Below are 26,119 nucleotides of genomic sequence, written 5' to 3' on the forward strand. Positions count from 1 at the left end.
GATAGAACATATCTGGGCAGTTTTCCACATTGTCAGGTAGATGCCCCTTTTGGAGCTGTAATGGAACAGCTTGGCAAGAGGCACAGCTAATTCTGGAGCACAAGTCTTCACTATAGCTGGAATGTCCAAGCACATAGCCGTTGCAGTATCCAGTGCCTCCGCTGTTTCTTCATGTCATGAATCAAATTGACACCTTTGTAAGACTGGCACTTGTGTTATGGGGCGCTCAGTAGGAGGTAAAGGTGAATCAACGACATGCTGTTAGGTAAATTGGGCATTCTCAATTCTCCCTCCGTGTTCCCGAACAGCGCCGGAATGTGATGACATGGGGCTTTTCACAGTAACTTCATTGCAATGTTAATGTAAGCCTACTTGTGACAATAAAGGTTATTGTCATCCAATCGGCACTTCTGGCTGAAGATGGTTGTAAATGCTTTAGCCTTGTCTTCTATATTGATGTGCTGCGTTCCTCCATCAATGAAGATGGGGAGAGATGTGGAGCCTCCTCCAGTTTAATTTTCTGGTTTAAGTATCGATTATAATGACTGGTTGTGGCAGGACTGCAGAGCTTAAATTTGATCCATTAGTTGTGCAAATACAAAGAACAATACAGCACAGGAACAGGCCCTTCGGCTCTCCAAGCATATACCGGTCATGATACCAACCTTTGTCAAAACCCTCAGCACTTCCTTGTGCCGCATTCCTCTACCCATTCAATCCATGTGTTTGTCAAGATGGTTTTTGAACACTGTTAATGTTTGTGCTTCCGCAACCTGCTCTGGCAACACGTTCCAGTTACTCATCACTCTCTGCATAAAAAACATGTCTCGTACATTTCCTCTAAACTTTGCCACACGGACCTTAAACCTATGCCCCTTGGTGACTGACCCTCCACCCTGGTAAAGAGTGCCTGCCCATCCATGCCCCTCATAATCTTGTAGACCTCTATCAGGTCACCCCTTAACCTCCGTCTTTCTAATGAAAATAGTCCGAGTCTGTTCAGCCTCTCCACACAGCTAACATCCTCCAGACCAGGCAACATCCTGGTAAACCTCCTCTGCATCTCTCCAAAGCCTCCACATACTTTTGGTATTGTGGGGACTAGAATTGTGTGCAATATTCCAAGTAGCAAAGCAAGTGGACAGGTAGTCAAGAAAGCATACGGAATACTTGCCTTCATTGGACGGGCATTGAGTATAAAAGCTGGCAAGTCATGCTACACAATGAAAGATATCCTCAATGTGGAGATGGGACTGTGTCTCCATAAGGACTGTGTGGTGGTCATGCATGCCAATATGGCCATGGATAGATGCAACCGCAAAAGGTAAATTGCTTAGGATGATGTACAGTGGGATTTTCCCTCTTGTTAGTTGTCTCACCCCCTGCTGCTGACCCAGTCTAGCAGCTATGTCCTTCAGGACTTGACCAGCTGAGTGGTACCACCAAGCCCCTCATTGTGATGGACATTGTAGTTCTCCAACCACAGTCCATTCTGTGCCCTGCCACCAGTGAGAGTCCTGATTCATCTCCTGGCGACAGTAGATGCTAATCAGTAGGAGGTTTCCTTCGCCAGTATTTAACTTGATGTCATGTGACTTCATGGGGTCCGGAGTCAATTTTGTGGACTCCCAGGGCAACTCCCTCCGACTGTCTACCCACTGTGCCACCATCTCTGGTTGGTCTGTCCTGCTCGTGGGATAGAACGTAACCAGGGATAGTGATGGAAGAGTCTGGGACTTGGCTGTAAGGTATCATTTGATGAATATGGCTATGTCAAATTATTGCCTGCCTGGTCTGTGGAACAGCTTGCCATAACATGATGCTGAGTGGTCTGCCTTTTTTAAATTCTTATTTGACTTTTCCACGATAAAGAAATATTCTAAAGGGAGGACCCACCATTCGTAGTTAACTAGACGTTAGGCAAAGCATGAAACTTGAGGAAAAAGCATAACTGCTCGAAGGCAAGTGGCTGGTCAGAATCTAAAGAATGGCAGAGAATGACTAAACCTTTAATCAAGAGAAATAAATGATACAGTATGGGAGGAAGCCAGCTAGAAATTTAAAAATGGATAGCAGGAGTTTATACAGGTAGTTAAAAAGGAGCAGACTCATGTAAAGTGAATGTTGGCCCTCTAGAGAGTGACAATATGGAGATGATAGTAGATAATGAGGAAATGACTGATAAAATGAACAATTATTTCACTTCTTTCTTCACTGTAATTCAGTAATAGCTGTAAATCGAGGTGGAATGGAGAGGGAACTTGGTGAAATTCCAATCACGAAGAAAGTGGTACTCAAGAAACTGATGGAGCTATAGGCTGGGTCCTAATGGACTTCATCCTAGAGTCTTAAAAGAGGTGGCTAATGAGTTAGCAGATGCATTGGTGTTAATTCTCCAAAATACCCTCAATTTTGGAAAGGTTCTATCAGACTGGAAATAATCCCTCTATTCTAGACGGGAGGGAGGCAGAAAACAGGAAACTATAGGCTAGTTAGATTGTAGTGCGGAAAATGTTGAATCAATCATTAAATAGGTTTATAGTTGGACATTTAGGAAAATGTCAAGTCAGGCAGAGCCAACATGGCTTTGTGAAAGCGAAGTCATGTTCGACCAATTTATTATTCTTTGAAGAACTAACGTGTGATGTAGATAAAGGGGAACCTGTACTGTACTTGAATTTCCAGAAGGCATTTCATAAGGTGTCACATCAAAGATTATTGCAGAAATCTACGGCATGAGGACCCGGGTTCGATCCCGGCCCCCGGTCACTGTCTGTGTGGAGTTTGCACATTCGCCCCAGGGAATTCAAAGGGATTGAATTATTTAAAATTAGCGGTCACCCTTTTAGGACAGTAATGAGGAGATTTTCTTTCTCTCTTGAGAGTTGTGTGACATTGGAACTCTGTGTCTCCAAAGGTGTTGGAAGCACATCACTGAATGTTTCCAAGGCAGAGCTAGATAAATTCTTATTGGACAAAGGAATCAAAGGAGTAGATGGGAATGTGGAATTTGAAACACAGACAGATCAGCATTAATCTTATTGAATCGCGGAGCAGGCCCGAATGGCCACCTTCTCCTATTTTGTATGTTTGATAGATCTGCCTGACTTGCAAAACCATATTGGAGGACCTCCAGCATGTTGCTGGAGGTTGGAGTCATGTGTAGGCCAGACCCAAGTAAGGACAACAGATTACCTTCCCGGAAAGGACATTAGTGAATCATGTTTAAAGGAGAAAAATTATTAGAGTGGAAAATTTCAATGTGATGTGTTGTTCCTTTTGAATTAAATTATCTTGTCTTCAAATCGTCTTATCATAGATAATATGTATTTTGTCATACAGACTGCCATTTTGGCTATGGCTTGAAGACTTAGATGTAGTTAGTAAGTTTCTGAACCAGTCAGATATTTCTGTAAGCTGCCCTGGATGGTGTCCAGTTAGTATTTGTTTCTGAAACGGTGTTTCTCTGTAGGTTTTCCAACGGGGTTTCTCAGTAATGCCATAACTGTTCAAGCTGAATTTCTCCCTTCTGATGCCCAGAATCATGGTTCTCATGATTAAGAGAAAGGGGAAAATTAAAGATTTTCCATGTTTTTACACTGCCGTACCCTGGTTGGAATCTCGGCCAATGATGCCAAGTCAAATGTGATAAGATCTTCCTGTTGCCGTTTGCAGCATACGTCAATGACATTGGGACAGTGGCCTGGATTTTGTTCAGCACTGAAGCAACAGCAGTCACCATTGACCTCAGAGCTGCCCACAGAGATCTTATGATGTCGGTGGCATGGATTTCCTCTTTCATAACTTTGAATCTAGTGAAAAGTCAAGAACATCACCGGAGCACCCTAACGAGACCCGATTCCCATAACCCCGGTTAACCTGCACATCTTTGGACACTAAGGGACAATTTAGCATGGCTAATCCACCTAACCTGCTCATTTTTGGACTGTGGGAGGAAACCAGAGCACCTAGAGGAAACCCGCGCAGACACTGGGAGAGCATGCATATTCTACAGTCATCCAAGATCATAATTAAACCTGGATCCCTGGCGCTCGCTGTGTTGCCCTAATTAGCAGTAATTATGAACTTAGTGTGCAGTTAGAAGCCCTCATTCACAATGCTGTAACTTTTTGAAGGGGTTTTACAGCGAGACCATTAGCATATAAAGACAAAGTTCTCTTTAGTTCAGGAATTGTAGTTAATTGCAGTCTGGGGGATTTCAACTTCACACCTTATGGAGTAACGTAGAATCACTGCCAACTACTTCTGAATTTTCATGTTAATCTGTGCGGACTCCAGAATTTACTGTCGGTTTTAGAGATGTAATGACAGTGAACGTTAATAGTATCATTGTCTTTATCACTGCAAAATCCAGACCACTCAATCGGACTGGTGTTTATTCAATTTTGCCTCACTATTAAATATCAGAAGGACTTTTATAATTACTGCAAGGCCATGCTGTTTGCAATTGGACTGATACAATGTTAAAGAATCAGAAATAAGAAATTAGCACTGCTTTTTTTATGCCTAGTCCAATCCCATTCCTGGTTAGTCACACACATTTTACAATCTTTTATAAATAATACCTAATTCCCCTTGAAATAATGTGATATCTGCTTCAGCGACCTTTTGGTAGAGTGCCTTGCCCAATCGCATGAATGAATAGCAAAAACGAGACGGCAGACTATTATTCGAATGGCCATAAATTAGGAGAGGGTAAGGTGCCACGTGACCTGGGTGTCCTCGTGCATCAGTCACTTAAGGTAAGCATGCAGGTACAACAGGTGGTAAAGAAGGCAAATGATATGTTGGCCGTCATAACGAGAGGATTCAAGTACAGGAGCAGGCATGTCTTGTGCAATTATACAGGGCCTTGGTGATGTCACACTTGGAATATTGTGCCGTTTTGGTCACCTTATGGGTGATCCTAATCACCCATATGGGGGATCCTAAGGAAGGATGTTCTTGCTCCTGGTGGAGGGTTTGACATTATGAGGTGAGATTGAATCAGTTCGGATTGTATTCGCTGGAGTTCAGAAGAATGAGGGTGCATCTCCTAGAAACCTATTTAATTCTAACGGGACTAGACAGGGGAGATACAGGAAGGATGTTCCCGATGGTGGGTGTGTCCAGAACCAGGGTTCACAGTCTGAGGATAAGGGGTAGACCATTTAGGACAGATGAGGAGAAATTTCTTCACCCAGAAAATGGTCCACAGGAGGTAGTTGAGGCCAAAACATTCAGTGTATTCAAGAAGCAGTTAGATAAAGCATTTGGGGCGAAGGTGATCAAAGCATATGGGGGTGGAAAGTGGGATTAGGCTATTGAGTTGGATGATCAGCCTTGATCATAATGAATGGCAGAACAGTTTCGACGGGCCGAATAGCCTCCTTCTCCTATTTTCTATGTTTCTAAACTTCTAACAAGTGATCTTTTTTTAAATAAATTTAGAAAACCCAATTATTTTTTCCCAATTAAGGGGCAATTTAGCATGGCCAATCCACCTAACCAGCACATCTTTGGGTTGTGGGGGTGAAACCCATGCAGACACGGGGAGAATATGCAAACTCCACACGGACAGTGACCCAGGGCCGGGATTCGAATCCTGGTTCTCAGCGCCATAGTCCCAGTGCTAACCACTGAACCACGTGCCGCCCCCTAACAAGTGATCATTCAAGTTTATGACAATGTAATTGCCGAGTGGAAATGATTTACACTTTATCTTATCACTCTTCAAAAAAGTCATCCTTTAAATTTCTCAACGTGAGTGAAAGCAGCCTCGAGTCACAACTGGTAATTAGCCTGTCTGGGATATTCTTACTTAATTTGCACCTTTTCATTGCTATTATATCATTCCACGATGGCTCCTTACAAACTGTAGACAGTGCTCCAACTGTAGCTTAACTGTGATTTTGTGCGTGTTCATCATTGTTTTGTTGCTGATTTCTTTGTATTCCTTTCTCCAGCCACCCTTGGGAAACTGTGTTTAAAGCTGCCATGCAGAAGTACCCCAATCCGATGAATCCATGTGTTGTAGGAGTAGATGTACTAGATCGACGTGTTGATGACCAAGGCAAGTTGCATAGTCAGAGGCTGCTTAGTACAGAATGGGGGATACCATCTGTTGTCAAATCAGTAAGTATTGTTCTTCTATTATGAACTGTTACACTCTGACTTTTAGGTAGTAGGGAATAGAGCCTACAGTTTTTGCTATATATTCTGTGTATCTTGGGTTTTAACCAATTTTACTTTTTGCAAGAACAAAGTTCATCACCATTTTTAATGCCACTGAACCCATCCTCTTTAAAACCTGCCGAGACAACATTGGTCTGCAGGTAAAAGGATAAATGAGCTGTTCCCTATCTGACCCCACTGGTGCTCTTTGGCTAGCCAGAACCTGCCAATGATTATCCTTCGGATTTTTGCCCAGTTGTTTCAACTACTTCTGGTACCTGCTTTCAAAAACATTTGAAGACCGTTGTCTTTGCCATAGCGTCTCCTTCGCCCAGTATTAATCGATCCATTACCTACTCACCACTGTCAATTATCAGTGTCCTCTGAAGTACTCTGATCTCTCACTCTCTCTCTTGCACTCTTTCTCTTTTCTCTCTCTAGAATAGAATAGTTACTGCACAGAAGGAGGCCATTTGGCCCATTGTATCTGTGCTGGCTCTGTGCAAGCAACTTGGCTTGACCCATTCCTCTGCCCTCTTCCGATAGCTCTACAAATGTTCTATTTCCAGATGCTTATCCAATTTCCTTTGAAATGGCTTCACATGAATGGTCAAGGCCAGTGAATCCATCTTCCTACCCTCCAGCCCCTCGCCGTACTCAATGCCCCACAGCTCCATCGCTACCCAGTAGCAGTCCCTAGTAACTAGGACCCTCACCTAATATCCAGATACCTTATCCGCACAGGCATTCCAGTTATGCTGTAGATACTGTGCAAATGTACAGTTTACGAGCTTGAAACCAATTCTGGGAAGGTGGGATAGCAGTGTTATGTTGTACTGTAGTGCCTTCTAACAAGTCAGTGTCCTTTGCTTGTGGTATTTTGAATTGTGTGTTACTATATTTGGTGACATAGTGTCACTTTTCCAAATATAGTAACTCAACGATGAACTTGGGGACGAGTATGAGAGCATACTCAAACTGTTGCCGTTCACCATGATCAATCTCCAGATTAATCCTGCAAGCTGCTTTTTGCAAATGACTTGAATCAGCGGGGAAGGACCAGTGATCCATCACCTTGGATTTGTTGTGTGGGATTCTGATGGCCCCAAGATAAATGTAAGACTTGTGTGAGTCAAGTCTTTAGTCAGAGAAAGAACTATATCGCACCTTAAAATCAGTAGCATGGAAGGGACCGCAGCCAGGAGGGTGAGGTATCAGATTGGGATAAAATAATATAGATAGGAATGCTCTGCACTTTTTGATATGTTCTTGGCAGTGAAGTGATTGAATATGTAAAAAGTGAGTTCCAACTTCTGGCTGGATGTCCCATTTTAACAGGAGAGGTTTTGTGCTCTCTCATCAGACTAGTCAAACTCCCTGTACCAGCTTGTATTTGTTTCTGGTTGAATGATACTTGGTAAATTATAAAGGAAATGTATTGACATAGATTAACATCAAAGGCTGAAGTAAGTTGTCGGAATGTTTTTGAAGCAATCTATGTCCTGAAACCCTGGAAACAACATTGTTGTCAAACTCATTGCCAAACTAAATTGCTCTGTTTAACTTTAATGTTCTTGGAGGTTTCAAAAGAACTGTTCTTAGTCCTATTAATTATAGCTAGCATTTATACAACACCATGTCATTTTCTTAAGTATGTGCAATAGGGTTTATTACAGTTTTTCATGGCAAAAGTATTTAAATATGGAGATAAACTGTTGCCTGGTGGATACATTCCAAATTAGAGCACCAGAATTTGTTAGTCAACATAGTTTGAGACATGTGTAAATTAAATGAAAATGAGTCGAAATTTTCTTGCAAAGTTGCATGTTGTGCATCTAAGCCGTCCACAAAGAATCTATTTGTCTACTAATTGAACAGTCCCATCTGACAAACTTGGGGGTAAGAAGCAGAGCGCATTCCAGTGCTGCCACTGTCTTCCAGTAAGAAGTCTTAACACCAGGTTAAAGTCCAACAGGTTTGTTTGGAATCACTAGTTTTTGGAGCGTAGCTCCTTCATCAGGTGAGTTGTAAGACTTCTTACTGTGCCCACCCCAGTCCAATGCCGGCATCTCCACATCATGACTGTCCTCCAGGGTGAATCTCCAGTATGTCTATAAGGAGTGCTCTATTCAGAGCTTTGAACCTTATTGGGTTCACTGATCTATGCAGGCTTGTGGCGTTCTAACCTACAACCTACCATGAATGATTATGTATATTATGCTGTACTCTGAAAACGGTGAACCACTTTATTTTTTTATAATGGCTGAGTGAGGAAAGATGGCATTATAAAAGAACCAAATCCTATCGGGTGGAGTTAAATGGTTTAGATTCACAGAATTGGTATTCATTTAATCCGGTCAGCCTAAGAATTGCAGAATATTTTTGTTTTATTAAATCAGACTTACAAAGGGGTAAGGTTCAGTAAATTGTGTTAGGACTGGTGACAGACTTTGATTCTAACGTGGAATATATGTTAAAGGTTGTAGTTGTGTATGACTTCAGTTGTGCAATTCTGCACCAGGTCCCCTCCTATTGCATAACTGAGTAATGTGTGGAGAAGCAGGCCAAAATATCAAAAGGTCACCTTTCAGGGCTTTTACGAGACTCGTGCGAAGTGATGAGGTGGATCAAGTTACAACTTTGAATCATTCAAAAGGTTGAGAACAGGATAGGCACAGGAGAGAAGGTGGGGAAGTGCACGCTTACGTTATTTGATACCAGTTTCCTGTTCACACTTCATCACATGTGACTCCTTGCCTGCTGACCTCTAAAACATTTATTTCCAAATTATATCAGAGGTGAAACAAAAACTAGTTCATTGTATTAGTCTAAATACAAGAATTTAACCCAGTTGTAGCTTTTTTTTAAATTTGGGAATGTCAATTTACTGTTGAGTCACAATCTATTCAACCGTTTTTCATGTTTCTGTGAAATAAAACTATTTTATAAAACATAATTTCTTGTTCTTTCAATTAAATTAAAAGAAGTTTATTCACCTGCACCCCAACACCCCAATCCCCTAAAAGCACCAATATTGGATTTGGATTGGATTTTGTTTATTGTCACGTGTACTGAGGTACAGTGAAAAGTATTTTTCTGCGAGCAGTTCAACAGATCATTAAGTACATGAAAAGTAAATACATAATAGGGCAACACAAGGTACACAATGCAACTATTTAACACCGGCATCGGGTGAAGCAATATCCCCCTCTTACCAACCTATGGTACTGGCAGTGTGCCACTTTGTCACATAATATGACTTGCCTATGGGAGAGATAGTCCATTTTGTAAATAAATCAATTTGTGGAAGGTGTAGCTGGAATAGTATCGCAAATGAGAGCGAAGCAGTTCGTGCACAACATCTTGACTCCTTCACAAAAAAAAATTGTCTTCAACTTCCTTTGTGTTGTACAGTTTGTCCTAATCCACTTGTGTCCAATTATTTAGAATCAGGCGAGATTGTTCGGCCCAGCAGGTTCATGCTAGCTCTCTGTAAAGCAGTCCAGTCAATTACATTCCTCTACTCCATCACCATAACCCTACAAGTGCCTCAGCAATTTTCTGGCAAATAAGGGAATTTCTGGCGCTAACTAAAGCGGATTAATATGTTTGACACCTTTGTGTTCAACTTGTAGAAATAAAAAAGGAAGGAGTGAGAAGTTTGATAATTAAACAGGTGTTAGAGATCATCCTCTACCATTCTGGCTGCTTACTCCCAAACATCCCACACAGGGCAACTGTGTCTGTAAATTGTTACATCGGGAAACTGGACTGTTTCACTTCCAACCCACGTGGTTGGGGAGCAGCCACATGGCTAATTTTGCCGGTGGACAAAATTGCTCGAAATGCTGTATTGTCTTTGGTGTGAAATAAGTTCGCAGTAGCTATGATTAATGCCAGGTGGAAGAATTAATAGTAATTTTTATCTAAAATATTGATCTTTCTTCCATTCTTTCAGCTCATTGGTGCTTCGAGGACGCGGACGTATGTGCAGGAACACTCTGTCGTGGATCCCGTGAAACGAACCATGGAGCTTAGATCTGCAAATGTTAGTCAAGTAACATGACTGTAGAAACGGCATAATTTCCCACTGTGTATACATGAGGGGATAACGGGAATTGTAATATTGACTAGAAATATTGCGTGTTTTAGAAACTTCATGTTTGGTTGCAATCAGGGCAGCATGGTGGCGCCGAGGTCCCAGGTTCGATCCCGGCCCTGGGTCACTGTCCGTGTAGAGTTTGCACATTCACAAAAGTAAAAACACAGATTAACAAGGTGATTAAAAGTATAAAAGCAAGACACTGATATCCAGTTGTAGAATTGGAAAACAGTGAACTTATGCTGAATTTGCACAGAATCTCGGTTGGAACACCTTTGTCTCTATATGACAAAACGGATATGGAGGCACTGGCGAAAGTGCAGTAAAGATTTATAAAGACGTTACAGGAGCTGAGAGACTATAGCCGTGTATTTCAGTCTTGTGTAATGTAGCCAGTCTTTCCTGATTGTCCAATGAATGTTTATTCAAATTTCGAGGATCTTCTGCAGCCAAACTACAAGCAATATTGCCAACACTGAGGGAAATGTTGGTTCATTTTTTTTTATCAACAAACACTCTTCAATCCCTCCAGCTTTATATTCTCTCTTTTCCTTCACATGGTTACTTTTGGTGACAAGTAAAGCTGAGGGTTGGCTATAAATGTATCATTCTTTGTCTTACAGTTTTTAACTTCCTCATCAGAGTCTTCTTAATCACAGCCCTTATCACCGTTTAGGAATATGGACTTAAAGAATTTGTGTTGTCCAGATTTCAACTTTTCTTCTTTACTTTCAAGAATCAGAAGATGGCACATTATTGGCTCCATGGCCTTTCTGGTTTTGTTAATCACTGCAGGGTTCTCCATCCTTCTTCCTTTAATTTCCAAAAGGAATTGATTACTGAATATTTCATTCCTTTGCTATTGGCTTTCTTTACCTTGAAGAGACACAGTGGACGTTTTAAAAGGATGTGGGCTAATCAGCTGTTTGGTGTCACTTCACAGCCCTTGCTGTCCTCATTGGATTGGATTTGTTTATTGTCACGTGTACCGAGGTACAGTGACAAGTATTTTTCTGCGAGCAGCTCAACAGATCATTAAGTACATGGGAAGAAAAGGGAATAAAAGAAAATACATAATAGGGCAACACAACAATGTAACTACATAAGCACTGGCATCGGATGAAGCATACAGGGTGTAGTGTTAATAAGGTCAGTCCTTAAGAGGGTCATTTAGGAGTCTGGTGACAGTGGGGAAGAAGCTGTTTTTGAGTGTTCGTGTGTGTTCTCAGACTTCTGTATCTCCTGCCCGATGGAAGAAGTTGGAAGAGTGAGTAAGCCGGGTAGCGGGGGGGTGTAGATGGAGTCAATGGATGGGAGGCAGGTTCGTGTGATGGACTGTGCAGTGTTCACGACTCTGAAGTTTCTTGCGGTCCTGGGCCAAGCAGTTGCCATACCAGGCTGTGATGCAGCCAGATAGGATGCTTTCTATGGTGCATCTGTAAAAGTTGGTAAGGGTTAATGTGGACATGCCGAATTTCCTTAGTTTCCTGAGGAAGTATAGGCGCTGTTGTGCTTTCTTGCTGGTAGCGTCGACGTGGGTGGACCAGGACAGATTTTTGGGGATGTGCACCCCTCGGAATTTGAAACTGCTAACCATCTCCACCTCGGCCCCATTGATGCTGACAGGGGTGTGTACAGTACTTTGCTTCCTGAAGTCAATGACCAGCTCTTTAGTTTTGCTGGCATTGAGGGAGAGAGTGTACAGGGACTGGAGTAGGGTGCTAAGTACGCAGCCTTGCGGGGCCCTGATATTGAGGACTATTGTGGAGGAGGTGGTGTTGTTCATTCTTACTGATTGTGGTCTGTTGGTCAGAAAATTGAGGATCCAGTTGCAGAGTGGGGAGCCAAATCCTAGGTTTTGGAGCTTTAATATGAGCCTGGCTGGGATTATGGTGTTGAAGGCGGAGCTGTAGTCAATAAATAGGAGTCTGATGTAGGAGTCCTTGTTTTCAAGATGCTCGAGGGATGAGTGTAGGGCCAGTAAAATGGCGTCTGATGTGGACCGGTTGCAACGGTTTGCGAATTGCAGTGGATCAAAGCGTTCTGGGAGTATGGAGGTGATGCGCTTCATGATCAACCTCTCAAAGCACTTCATTACGACTGAAGTCAGGGCCACCGGACGGTAATCATTGAGGCACGTTGCCTGGTTCTTCTTTGGTACCAGTATGATGGTGGTCTTCTTGAAGCAGGTGGGGACCTCGGAGTGGAGTAGGGACAGGTTAAAGATGTCCGCGAATACCTCTGCCAGCTGGTCCGCGCAGGCTCTGAGTGTACAACCAGGGATCCCGTCCAGGCCCGTCGCCTTCCGAGGGTTCACTTTCAGGAAGGCCGATCTGACTTTGGAAGCTGTGATGGTGGGTATGGGTGAATTATGGGCTGCTGGGGCACTCGACAGCGGATTGTTGGTTACCTGCTCGAACCGAACATAGAATGCAGTGAGTATTCTTTGACTCATTCTGAACAGCTGATGCTATGCTATTAAGCATATTGTCCTTGAAAACAGACATGCTCTGGGAAATATTTGCACCGGAAGAAAATTGAAATGGGTTTACCGCAAGAGGCTGTAACAAGTTACTTTTAGAAAAGTCTAATTCGCTTTCTTCTTCCGATCCGCTGATTTTCCAAGCTTCGGAATAATTACTTGCCATCTGTTTAAGATCAGTGAGTGATGGGTCTATTCGGTAGAAGTTGTTTATCATTACTTCATAATCAGAACCGAAGTCTGATTCAGAACTCTCGTCTGAATCTTCATCACTGTTATTACTATTCGATTCAGATTTCTCTTTCTTAGGGTCACCTTTGGTCTTGGAGTTCTCAGAATCTGGTTCTCTACCAGATTTTATGTTTGACAAACTCCTGTATGGAATCATTCTCAGAGAAATAATTTCATTAGTATCAAGAGAATCAGATTCACTGCCATTATCTTTCAGATGTGATTTCATGTCTTTCAACATTTTTTTCTTTGAATCACTTAATGCCCAAAGAGTTTTTCTAATTCCCACATACCCTAACGTTGGTATCTGATGTGCTATCCACAATATCTCCTTCGGACTGTCTGTAATCCTGGGTGAAGCTACCACCTTCACTCCTGCCAAATCATTCCCCAAAAGTAAGTCGACTCTGTCCACTGAAAATTTCTTGATCACTCTGACAACAACTGGACCTGACACTAAATCACACTCCCATTGTAATTTATACAATGGGACTGAGATAGAATTTCCTCTGCTTTCATTGCGCTCTCTGGAGGGAAACAATATCCTTCTCCAGTAAGAGAGTTTGAGTAGCCCCTGTGTCCCTTAAGATAGTTATGGGTTTGGCTACACAGTTGAGGAAAAGGGGGTGATCTTCCCCTTAGACACAAACCTGACAAATCTCTCATCTACCTCATTCCTCTCACCACCTTCACAGCACTGTTTACCTTGCTCTCCTAAGTCTAGTTAAAGCTCAGTCTGCCTTGTAGTGTTCTCCACTTTTGTTCCCTTTTCAGAATCCTCTTCATGAACTCCCACAAGTCCCATGGGCTTTCCTCAACTTCCAACATGTTGAACCAACGTGCCCCATTTATTATAGTGGTAACACCTCTGCTATTAGTCTTGCCTTCACCCTTGGTTCCTGGTCTGAGAAGGAGATCTCGGAGCATTCCCCACTATCCATTTTTTACCTTGGATACCTGCCATCTGTTCACTCTCTCACTTCCTATCCTTTTCAAAACTATGGGGATGATGGAACAAAGTTTAAAATTTTTGGATTAGCCATAATTGCTGCCTGCCTGGCAGCCTTCACCCTCCGGTCTTCAACATGGGTTCTTATTATAGAAGGTAGGGAATTCTTCCATCCCTCTTGGAGCTTCATAGGTAGTTGCAACTCTCAATGCTCGTACCCATCTATCAAATTTTTTTTCGCTTAGCCGTTTGAATTCGGCATACGTCTGTCTCCTCAAAATCTGAAACTTTTGTCTATTTGCTTTGGGAACTAATTCATATGCACCCAGAATAGCCTTTCTTACTTTGTCATAATTCTTAAACAGCTCCTCCCCCGCGACAGAGAAGCCTAAACTTCCTGTACCTGCCCAATCAATTTACTTTGCATGGGCAATGTCCACTTTTCTTTCAGCCACTCAATTTGGATTACTATTTTCTCAAGTCCTAAAAAAAAGGTTTCTTTCTTTCTTTCTTTCTTTCTTTCTTTCTTTCTTTCTTTCTTTCTTTTCTTTCTTTCTTTCTTTCTTTCTTTCTTTCTTTCTTTCTTTCTTTCTTTCTTTCTTTCTTTCTTTCTTTCTTTCTTTCTTTCTTTCTTTCTTCTTTCTTTCTTTCTTTCTTCTTTCTTTCTTTCTTTCTTCTTTCTTTCTTCTTTCTTTCTTTCTTTCTCTCTTTCTTTCTTCTCTCTTTCTTTCTTTCTCTCTTTCTCTCTTTCTCTCTTTCTTTTTTTCTCTCTTCCTTTCTTTCTCTTTCTTTCTTTCTCTCTTTCTTTCTTTCTCTCTTTCTTTCTTTCTCTTTCTTTCTCTTCCTTCCTTTCTTTCTCTCTTTCTTTCTTTCTCTCTTCCTTTCTTTCTTTTCTTTCTTTCTCTCTTTCTTTCTTTCTCTCTTTCTTTCTTTTCTCTCTCTCTTTCTTTCTCTCTTTCTTTCTTTCTCTCTCTCTTTCTTTCTTTCTCTCTTTCTTTCTTCTCTCTTTCTTTCTTTCTCTCTTTCTTCTTTCTCTCTTTCTTTCTTTCTTTCTCTCTTTCTTTCTTTCTTTCTTTCTTTCTCTCTTTCTCTCTTTCTCTCTTTCTTTCTTTCTCTCTTTCTCTCTTTCTTTCTTTCTCTCTTTCTTTCTTTCTTTCTCTCTTTCTTTCTTTCTCTCTTTCCTTCTTTCTCTCTTTCTTTCTTTCTCTCTTTCTTTCTTTCTCTCTTTCTTTCTTTCTCTCTTTCTCTCTTTCTTTCTTTCTTTCTTTCTTTCTCTCTCTCTCTCTCTCTCTCTCTCTCTCTCTCTCTCTCTCTCTCTCTCTCTCTCTCTCTCTCTCATTACCATCTCTTTTTCTTTTTGCCTCATTTCATTTTCTTCTTCTATTCTTTTTAATTCCTTCTCGAACAGCAACCAAATTCTCTCCAGCTCAATTTCCCCACCGGAAAATATCCTTGATGCTACACCACTTTGTGGGCTCTCCTGTGTTTCTCGCATCTCTTTCAAATTTGAATCCTGAGCAATCGTGTCAATTATCTCTACCTTCCTTGCTCTAGCTGGCACTTCTATTTCTAATTCCCCTGCCAATTTGACTAGCTTGTCTTTCGAAGCTCTTTTAAATAAACCAGAGACAAATCGTCACCTGAAGAAAAATCTTAGCAGCTTCCAGAACCATCACATTAATTGTGTTCAAACTTACAAACCCGGTGTCTCTTTTCAAAAAACTTTTACTGTAACCCAAACTTTGCATCTACTGTTCCAAAGATCCAGACTCCCTAATTATGTTACGACGCTAGTGTACTGTCAATTCCAGCCACACTTCACCCACAGTCACACACAGTAGTACAGTGGGTTCACAGCGCCAGGGTCCCAGATTCGATTCCTGGCTTGGGTCACTGTGTGGAGTCTGCATGTTCTCCCCATGTCTGCGTGGGTTTCCTCCGTGTGCTCCGGTTTCCTCCCACAAGTCCTGAAAGACGTGCTGTGAGGTAATTTGGACATTCTAAATTTCCTCCCTGTGTACCTGAACAGGCGCCGGAATGTGGCAACTTTTCAAGGTAACTTCATTTCAGTGTTAATGTAAGCCTACCTGTGACAATAAAGATTTTTTTTAAAAAGCACAAGTGTATTAACCAATAATTCTTAGAAAAATACCTGAAGTCTAAAAATTGCAATCACCAGGTTTGTAAGTTTAAACACAATTAATATTTATTTATAACAAGAACTATAATGAAATTTTCAACAAATACAACTGGTGAACTATTATGTAATTGCTAATCTCCTGCTTTAACTTTCCCCCTCCCCCAACCCTCTATATATACACTCATACACACACAAGACAGACACACACAAAGGGGAAGAAAGAAGTTTAAAAAACGCAAGTAAAGGTGAAAATAAGCCTTTCTTTCAAATGGGTGTTTCCAGTACCCTGCACCTCTTCAAACCTTGCTTTCAGTTTGAGGTTTTTACTGTGGATTCATTCAGGCCTCTGTAATTTTAGGAAAACAGTGTTCACAGCTTTTCTGGAGAGCGAGAGTGTCCTGGTCTTTGCCTGCAATGGTTTTCCTGTAGATTCATTCGTTCAGATTCTCTTGAACCTCAGGAATACACCATTCTCCGCCTGTCTGGAGAGGGAGGAAAAAAAGCATGTCTTTGTCTTTTTGTGTCGAGGAGTCAAAACTGAAACTCCTTGGGACTCTGAAAACCATTCCATTGCGATAAGATCCAATCACTGCCTGCTACCAGGCACAGTACAGCCTTTTGAGTCAATACATATGCCCCCAACCAATCAACCAAACCAAACCCCAGCCCATTTCTCTCTCTGGTGACAAGTCTGAAACTCCTGTTCAACCTAGCAGGATGTTTTGTCCTGTACCGTCTGAGTTTCTCATTCTCTCTGCTGCTTGACTTAAAGATATAGGCCCATTAATCACCTATGGATCAAATGAAAACAGCTAAATAAAAGAAAGGGGAAATAAGGGAATAAACAGGGAGGATCCTTACAAAAGAAAATGTTTGAGGGATGAGCTGATGGAGGTCTTCAAGATTATGAAATGGTTTGTTAAGGTAGACTTAGGGGAGATGTTTCCATTGGTGATCCATAAATACAAAATAGTCACAAATCCAATAGGATATTAAAGAGATATTTATTTTCCTAGATAGTGGTGGCAATGTCGAACTCGTGACCACAGAATAGTTGAGGCAAATAGCACTGATACATTAAAGGGGAACAAGTACACAAAGGGGAAAGGGATAGGACATGATGGTATTAATTAATTACGTGGGTGAGGAGGAGATTCTTGTGGAGCATTGGCATCAGCGTGGACCAAATGGCCTATTTCGGATTTAAAGTCGTCTTATATTGTTGAGCATTCTTATTCTCAAAGCAATTTGACACAATACTGTGGCACTGTTTCCTAACAGCAACCTCTAGAACAGGGGTGGGCAAACTTTTCCGTGCAAGGGCCGCATTCAGAAATTCACAATTCACAAAGGGCCGCATAGTATATTAAGTAAAATAATTACTTCACCCGGTTTGGGCCTCACGGTAGCATGGTGGTTAGCATCAATGCTTCACAGCTCCAGGGTCCCAGGTTCGATTCCCGGCTGGGTCACTGTCTGTGTGGAGTCTGCACGTCCTCCCCGTGTGTGCGTGGGTTTCCTCCGGGTGCTCCGGTTTCCTCCCACAGTCCAAAGATGTGCGGGTTAGGTGGATTGGCCATGCTAAATTGCCCGTAGTGTAAGGTTAATGGGGGGATTGTTGGGTTACGGGTATACGGGTTACGTGGGTTTAAGTAGGGTGATCATTGCTCGGCACAACATCGAGGGCCGAAGGGCCTGTTAACACAATAACCCCATCTAACCTTTTTGGACTCTAAGGGCAATTTAGCATGGCCAATCCACCTAACCAGCACGTCTTTGGACTGTGGGAGGAAACCGGAGCACCCGGAGGAAACCTATGGAGACACTGGGAGAACGTACAGACTCCACACAGACAGTGACCCAGCGGGGAATTGAACCTGGGACCCTGGTGCTGTGAAGCCACAGTGCTAGCCATTTGTGCTACCGTGCTGCCCTTTGTGCTACCATGCTGCTCTTAGTCTCCATGCGGCTCTTAGTCTATCCATGCTGTCCCAATAGTCTGTTGGACTAATGATTTTTCCAATTACTGAAACAACCAATCTGTTGTCTCTCCAAGACTGGGTGCTGTTTTGTGTTGTGATCTATGCAAAATAAGACTACCCCAGCTGACATCACTTAACGGTCTGCAGACAAACCATTATTCCAGGTTTGATTTGAACCCAAGGTGAAATCAGGCACATCATCCACTGCACCACCCAGTTCCCCACTCATTTTGATAGGATTTTATTGGTAGCCATGTTATCAGTCATGAATTAGGGCGGCACGGTGGCACAGTTGTTAGCATTGCTGCCTCATGGCGCCGAGGTCCCAGGTTCGATCCCGGCTCTGGGTCACTGTCTGTGTGGAGTTTGCACATTCTCCCCGTGTTAGCGTGGGTTTCGCCCCCACAATCCAAAGATGTGCAAGCTAGGTGATTGAACACGTTAAATTGCCCCCTAATTGGAAAAAATGAATTGGGACACTAAATTTTTTTTAAATGAATGGTGTATATTTGAGCATCTTGATGGTAGAACTGGCAAATGTATGTTCAAATTCTGTTTTGCACTTGCATTATTTTTCAGATAACCTTAACAAATCTAGTATCGGTGGATGAACGATTAGAATATAAACCCCACCCACAGGACCCAGAAAAGTAGGTACAAGCACACTTGTTGATGGTGCAAAAATTCTATACAGAGTGTATTTATCCCTTACAGAAATATAGTGCTGTTTTATTGCTAATTCACCTGTAGATATGAAGGCTTTTTATTTCCCTTGGGTCTTGTTAGATGACGTCCAGGTTGGGTGACCAGCAGCAGTCCACTGTCTTGTTTTGCAGGCACCAAATGGAGAGTGAGCGCCCTTGCATCAGCTTGGCTACGAACGAAGTGTAGTAGTGAAATGCAGAGTCGAGCTCTCCAGCACGCACTCTGGTTGCTGCTTTGTTTTCTGTCATTTTAAAAACGTAGCTATTTAATAGCACAACTGGGCATTGAAGTTGAATAAGGCGGGTGACAAATCCATGGTAATGCATTAACTGCTAGGATGCATCTGCACCTTTGTTTGCTGCATTATTCTGCTTTCTTAATTTGTTTGATATTTTCTGTGTGGGGGTGTTTACCAATGGCTAGTCCACATGACGTTCCCTCAGAGTTTGCTTTGGCACCTAAAGGAGAAGTAGCTCATGTGCTTACTATCATATATCTTTGAAGCAGCATTCAAGGGGAAAGTGAAATGGGAAATTGTATGATATTAATCAGAGCAATTGGTACAGACTATTCTTCAATTATATTACTCTTTTCCTTCCAATAGGACCTCAAATGTATAATTCAGTTTTGTTGTTTCAGAACAATCCTTACCCAAGAAGCTATAATTAGTGTAAAAGGAGTCAGTCTAAGCAGCTACATGGAAGGAATAATGGAAAACACCATCTCTGCTAATGCTAATAAAGTGAGTATAAGAGTTGGGAAAATAGAACTGCGAGTGACACAATGGAACATTTTGAATAACACATGGAATGTAATAGTTTACCCAGTATGCTTCTCTCCACCCTCAACATTTCTTCCTGAGCTTTTAAGTACAGTTCTAAGCATGTTGATAGCTCACTTATGTCTCTCTATGCCATTCTGGATTTTTAAAACACATTTATTACTTTGTGGGCTGTGGGAATCACCTGGTGAGGTTAACATTTGTTGCCCATCCCTTATTGTCCAGGGGAAGTTGGTGGTGAGCCAATTTTTGAACTGCTGCAGCCCATGTCATGTAGGTACACCCACTGCACTATTGGGGAGGGAGTATGAGGATTTTGAGTCGGCTACAGGGAAGAAAAGGCGATATATATAGTTCCTTCTATTATATGTAGAGAGTCGGGGTGATGTGTGGCTTGGAGGGGAACCTGCGGGTAAGCTAGGCCATTGCAGGGCGCAGTTAAGAGTTAATCACATTGCTGTGGGTCTGGAGTCACGTGTAAGCCAGGTAAGGATGGCAGATTTCCTTCCCTAAAGGACAATAGTGAACCAGAAGGTTTTTACAACAATCGATGATAGTCATGGTCACCATGATTGAGACTAGGTTTCAATTTCAGATTTATTAACTGAATTTAAATTCCACCAGCTGTTGTGCTGGGATTTAAACCTCAATGCCTAAAGCTTTTAGCCTGGGCCTTTAGATAACTAGTCCAGTGACATTACCAATATGCCATCTTTCAGGGATATATTTAGTTGAGCACAATTGGCAGGCCTGATATTGTCTTCACCTGACAGCACTTCTTTGTGATCAGGTATGGAGATTTGGTCTGATTTTTAGCATTCTGTCGCCTCTCTCCCTCACTACACCATTTCCTCTTTCTGCATGATGGTCACTGGGAGCAATAGCAAAGCCTCTAACGCTCCCCCTCTGACCAACAGAGATTATGAATGAGGCTGGGGCTACTTGGTATGATTTAATTGACAGGCTGAGCTGCTTTTGGGAGTTTCAACGGGGTCTTACTGCATTGGTTTATAATGAAAAATGAAATGAAAATCGCTTATTGTCACGAGTAGGCTTCAAATGAAGTTACTGTGAAAAGCTCCTAGTCGCCACATTCCGGCGCCTGTTCGGGGAGGCTGTTACGGGAATCGAACCGTGCTGCTGGCCTGCTTGGTCTGCTTTCAAAGCCCCTGGTGTTTTTGGCCGGTGTTTTAATACTGCCATCTGTGATTTTCTACGCAGGGACGAGAAGCAATGGAGTGGGTAATTCGCAAGTTAAATACTGAAATCGAAGAGTTGGCAGCATCTGCAAGAGGAAGTATCAAAATGCCAATGGCAGCAACTTCAGTGGAGTAATAGCTGAGGGTTGTTGTGAAATATGTTGTTCGCCTCTGGGCTGTTTAGCCGACTGCTCCCCACTGTGCATTTCATTTCCCTCATTCGCCAGAGCTGCAGATCTAAGAAGTGTTAATGCATCTTGGATTTGTTTGCTTCTTGCTCTGTTTCAGTGGGACACACCATACTGCTGCGTGCTGATTGTAATTGTGTACCAGCTGTGCAGTATGTGTGTGTTTTCCTGGAGGGTTTGTTTTGGAGAGAATGTATTAGGACTGGTGCACAGAGTGAAGTACTGGGTTTTAATATGTATTACTAGGTATGTTATAATATTGGCAGAAGAATTGAGAGATAGCAAAGGCAAGTAATTTGACAATGGAGGAGCTTGTGATCTCAGTATGCCAGATTTTGTGGCCCACATGCTTGCAGAGGTTAAAAACAACCGTGTTTGTGGTAATTGCCATTGATCAGAAAGCAGTACCTAAAATGATGGATTTGTTTGGCAAAGTCCTTGTATAACTGAGGAAGACAGAAGATTCAGTCCTTCGTCTGGACTCTGTTAACTGGTCTTAGCCAGGTGGCCAGTAGGATTGCTGCAATTAGCCTCAGCAATTCCAGACCAGAAAAATCAGCCGAGTATTCCCATTTCTGTTCACTATCCAGTAGTTCATGTTAAAAAAAAAAAATCAGCTGTGGCGCCCAACAAGCTACTGAATCTTGTTGTCTTGTCTTCACAATTTGTGACTTGCCATATGGTGAGGCACTGGAGGATGGCGAGCACCTTCTGATTTGTAACCCAGCAAGTCTAAGCGCTGAGCAACTTTGAGCAGGGGCTGAGGTACAGGGCACACAAATATTTCACCTGCAATTTGGACAAGCTGTTGTGATTTAGACTCATTGGAAGTCCAGGGTTTGCTGGCCCAATTATGCTGTTAAGTTCAACATGATCAAAACTTGGAAAAAACTGTTGTTTTGACCACCCATACCTAACAGCCAAACTGTTAGCCCCAAACAACAAGTATCGCAGCATGAGTGTTTTAAATTTCAGTATTAAAATTAGGAAGTTAAACTTTTAGAACTTGTATCCAGTTCTCAGTCATTCAGTACATCATCCTTCAATAAATGGACCTCTGTCATAATAAGATAAATCGTATTGTACAGCAGTGTCATAGAGCTTGTAAGTTTATAAATGAAGTCTTCAGGTTAGGAGAAAATCTGTATAAGAAAGCCAAGGATGTCGCCATAATATCAGAAACTACTTTACAGTTATAGTTTTGTATGAAAGTTCCTCTGAATCTCTGGGTAACTACGTATTGGTAATCTTTCTCTCATTAGTGTTTACAATTTAACCTAGAGAGAATTACACCACATAGTTGTGATAGAGGCGATAGATTTTCTGCATTAAGGTGTTGATATTCCTAAAACACTGAAATATTAGTGAAGGCTTTTTGCCTGTGGTGGTACTTGGATCTAGCGCTTTTTAAAAGAGACACTTCCTCATTATTTATTTGTCAAATCCCAAAGTCACGTTACTTCTGAATTATCAAAATAATTGTGGAGCTGGGGGCCACGGTGGCGCAGTGGTTAGTGCTGCTGCCTCACGGCGTCAAGGGCCCGGGTTCGACCCTGGTCCCAGGGCACTGTCCGTGTGGACATTGCACATTCTCCCCGTGTCTGCGTGGGTCTCACCCCCACAACCCAAAGATGTGCAACGTAGGTGAATTGGCCACGCTAAATTGCCCCTTAATTAGAATTTTGTTTTTAAAAATTACTCTGGAGCCTTATAATAACCCTTTACATACCACTGCGACCTCAGTGACCGTGCTTTCTGACCCTCAGGAGCAGTATTGACTTTGGCCATTGATTGGATATCTACGATGCTCCTGTCACCACTTGCAAACTACAGGGGAACAATCCTTTTGTTGCACCAAGCCAATATCGTACAGTTCAATGGGACAGAGTGCCATTTAAGAATTCCTGAACTAGACTGTGGGGAGGGAGACCTGTTGATTTGGTAAAAAGCACTTGACAAATTCCAGAGCTGAGCTGTGCTCTTTGTGACCTTCAAGCAGGTGAATTAACATTATACAACACTTGGAAGTATGCAGACCTAAAAGTTAATTTTGTTTTCACAGGATTCTAGTGACAAAGCTGTTTCCTGTCCTGAATGTAGAGCGATTAATGTAAAGTTGTTGCAGTGAAATGTCAGCTTGACACAGTTAGCAGCAGTCTTGCCTCAGGAATAGATGATCAAGCCCGCTGCATTGAACACCAGCACAATAGCTACACAGGAATTAGCAATTCCATCCTTCTCATGAGGCTTGTTCAAGTGAACATTAAAGATCCGACGGCCTTATTTCACAAGGAGAGTTTTTCCACTACCTGAGCTAACATTCCTCTTTCAAAACTATCAAAGCTGTATTAACTGATTACTACTTGTCGGACCTTGTTGTAGTCAAATTGGCTGTGCATTTCCTTGCATAAATCACTAATTCATTGAAAGTGAGGAGCTTTAGAAGTGACCAAGTGCTTTACAAATGCAATCATTTAATTTTAATAGACTTTTTGTCTCTTAACTACAGGATAATTTTGAGTTGAGAATTTCATTTGGGGTTGTCCTGCCCAAGGCCGTCTCTTTTTGAGCTCTCTTTCTGTAACATTTTCGTTGAAGGGTTACAGAGCTTTTGACTTCTGACCATAGAACCACAAAAAAGCCACGGTGCAGAGTGAGACCATTCAGCCTATAGTGTCTGTGCTGTCAGGTTGCTGCTGATCTGTTCCTTGTATAACCACTAATTTTATGTAGTACCAACCGATTATTGACTAGTAAGTCCAGCAGGACTTTAGTTTGTTCTTGGGGACTGTTATGTTCCGTTTCCAATGTACTTGCAGTGAGTTTGAGCTACTGTGCAGATGGATTAATTCAGTGGAATATGGAATAGTGAGTAAGTTTGAGGTGCCTGCATTCACCAGCACATTATGTCTTAGTACATTATTTGTGCAGCACTAAAGTACAGGGCGGTGTTTACTGTTTTGCACAGGATTGTATCACACGGCATATCTTGCAATAAGAAAACTCTTCACTTAGTTCCAAATTTCAAATTTTCCTTTAAACAACTCTCTGGCAATAATTCTCTTAATATATGTACCTTCTGGGGTCACCGTGTAATTGTGCCTGTACCTGCGAAGTGCATAGAAATAAGTTGTGCCATACACATTTGGTCGAGTTGCACTAATATGGTGAATAGAAATAAACTTTTAATAGATTAGGTTTTTCAATTAACACTATATGCAAAACGTCACTGCACATGGTGAGTTTGCCTCAGTTTGTATAAATATACAGCTTGGGAGGTGAGTTTAAAGTGCATATGTAGAAAGAGGAAGGTGTCGTTAATGTTTCAGGTCAATTAGCGCTCATCAGAATTTGTTCTGATGAAAGGTAATTGAATTGAAATATTGACCCTAAATCCTCCCTTTTGCCACAGATGCTGAATGTTTCCAACATTTGCAATTTCACTTCAGATTTTCAGCATCCGTGGTATCTTGTTTTAAAGTAGATAGTTCGGTTGAAGAGATCACATCAGCACAGTTTGTTGTGCTGAACTTTCTGTGATTCTCTTGGAGTGCTAAGGCTGGTACGATTTGGAGTCCTGGGTGATTTGTCTTTTTAACTTCTATGGGATTTAGAACTGGAACCCAGTATTTCATCACCTACCGGCCCAAAATCCCATTCTTTGAAAAGTAAGATTCAGATGGACCATAGATTTAATTAGGCAATGTGACCCAATATTCTTATTAAGAGTTCCAAAAAGTTTGGTGATCAGAGTGAACAATTCAACACTGAATTCTGCTGTGTGTTAATATGTTAAGTGGGCTCGGAGGACTGTTCCAGGCTCTATCTTTACCCCTACTTGATTTGGTTTTGCTCTGGTACAATGGCCATTCCTTCCTGGGACTGTCAGCATTTCCTTGTTTCCTTCTCCACATAAATGGTTTGTGAGCTGGAACTTTTTCAAGCTACAAAAGAACACTTTTATATGCTGCTAGTAACGTGTATTATTTAATATTTTGCTAGATAAAGATTTTGTTTAACTTAATGTGACCAACATAAAGAAGTGAGCATTGGATTGGACTTGTTCGGTTGAAGCATAACACAGTGTTAATTTTTTAAAACATATTTTCCTGTAATAGCTCTGCTACCTTTCATTTCCATGAAGGAGTTTTTTGTATGGAATAGTATTTATTTTAATAGCACTGAATTGTACTTCAAACTCCAGCCAAGTTATCATTTTTAACAAAACTGCTGACAATAAAATGGTGTTTTTAAAGTAGATTATATTGTGTCTGTGTTTCTTAATTCAATCTGATCTGATCAAACTGATCTACTCCTTTGCTCCAAATGCTTTCATATCCTTCCCCATTCTGGGGAATGGTGCACTGCATCCCCACCAAAATCAAATATATCCTTTCTGAGATTTGTCCAGAATTGAATGCAGTATTCCAGATGGTCTGTCCCAGGTTCTACACTACTGAAGCGTGAACCTCAATTTTGTATTTCAGCCAGGCAGTAATTGCAAGATGTTGAAGTCAGTCCAATTGACAATGGCATTAAACCAGATTGTGATGCTTTCAGTGAAACCGGCAGGAGGTTACTGTTTATTTCTGCATATTCTAACACATCTCACAAAATTCACATACATCTCAGAAGTAACTCCTTGGCTCCTTAACCATGATGGGAAATTCAATATTTCATTGCACCAGCAATGTGCTGCAGTTTCTGTGATTCTCTTGGGAGTACTGAAGCTGGTACGATTCTGGAGACATAGGTGGTTTACTTTTTTTTATCTTTACGGGGTTTAGATCTTGTTAAACAGTCCATCTTCCCAGCGTTGATTCTTTACCCTTCAAAGTGGTATCTGCACGATTCAATAAATGCATATTTCACCTGATGTAGAAACCTTCCAGATAATACGGCAGGCATTTAGATTGATGCAATCCAGCTAAGCTCCGAACTCCCAAAATAAGATACTAAAAATATAGAAGCGGAGGGAATGTTTCTGTGGGGTTTCTTCTACAACGTTGATAGAAGCAACGTGGAAACCTCTGGGAAGTTCCCCGAGGTGACGTTTTTCAGAAATTACATTCCTGTGGAGTGAAACCCCTTTGTGGTGTCATTGCCTTGACATGATATCCCCTAGAGCAGGCATTGTCAAACTCGGGTGCAACCCGCGGGTGGGTCACGGGCGGGTGTCGGGAGAG

General features: G+C 41.8%; 1 protein-coding gene across 1 annotated transcript in view; it reads left to right on the forward strand.

The window, feature by feature from the left end:
• prelid3b (PRELI domain containing 3) overlaps nt 1-25,193 on the forward strand; it is a 31,421-nt gene extending 6,228 nt beyond the window's left edge. The window contains exons 2-6 of the mRNA XM_038802943.1: nt 5,967-6,135; nt 10,133-10,222; nt 18,640-18,710; nt 19,405-19,507; nt 20,768-25,193. Coding sequence (XP_038658871.1) covers nt 5,967-6,135; nt 10,133-10,222; nt 18,640-18,710; nt 19,405-19,507; nt 20,768-20,881 — 547 coding nt within the window. The 3' untranslated portion in view covers nt 20,882-25,193. The remainder of the gene's footprint in view (nt 1-5,966; nt 6,136-10,132; nt 10,223-18,639; nt 18,711-19,404; nt 19,508-20,767) is intronic.
• Nucleotides 25,194-26,119: the final 926 nt, after the last annotated feature.

The sequence above is a fragment of the Scyliorhinus canicula genome, chromosome 7 (assembly GCF_902713615.1).
Source record: "Scyliorhinus canicula chromosome 7, sScyCan1.1, whole genome shotgun sequence".
Taxonomy (NCBI): Eukaryota; Metazoa; Chordata; class Chondrichthyes; order Carcharhiniformes; family Scyliorhinidae; genus Scyliorhinus; species Scyliorhinus canicula.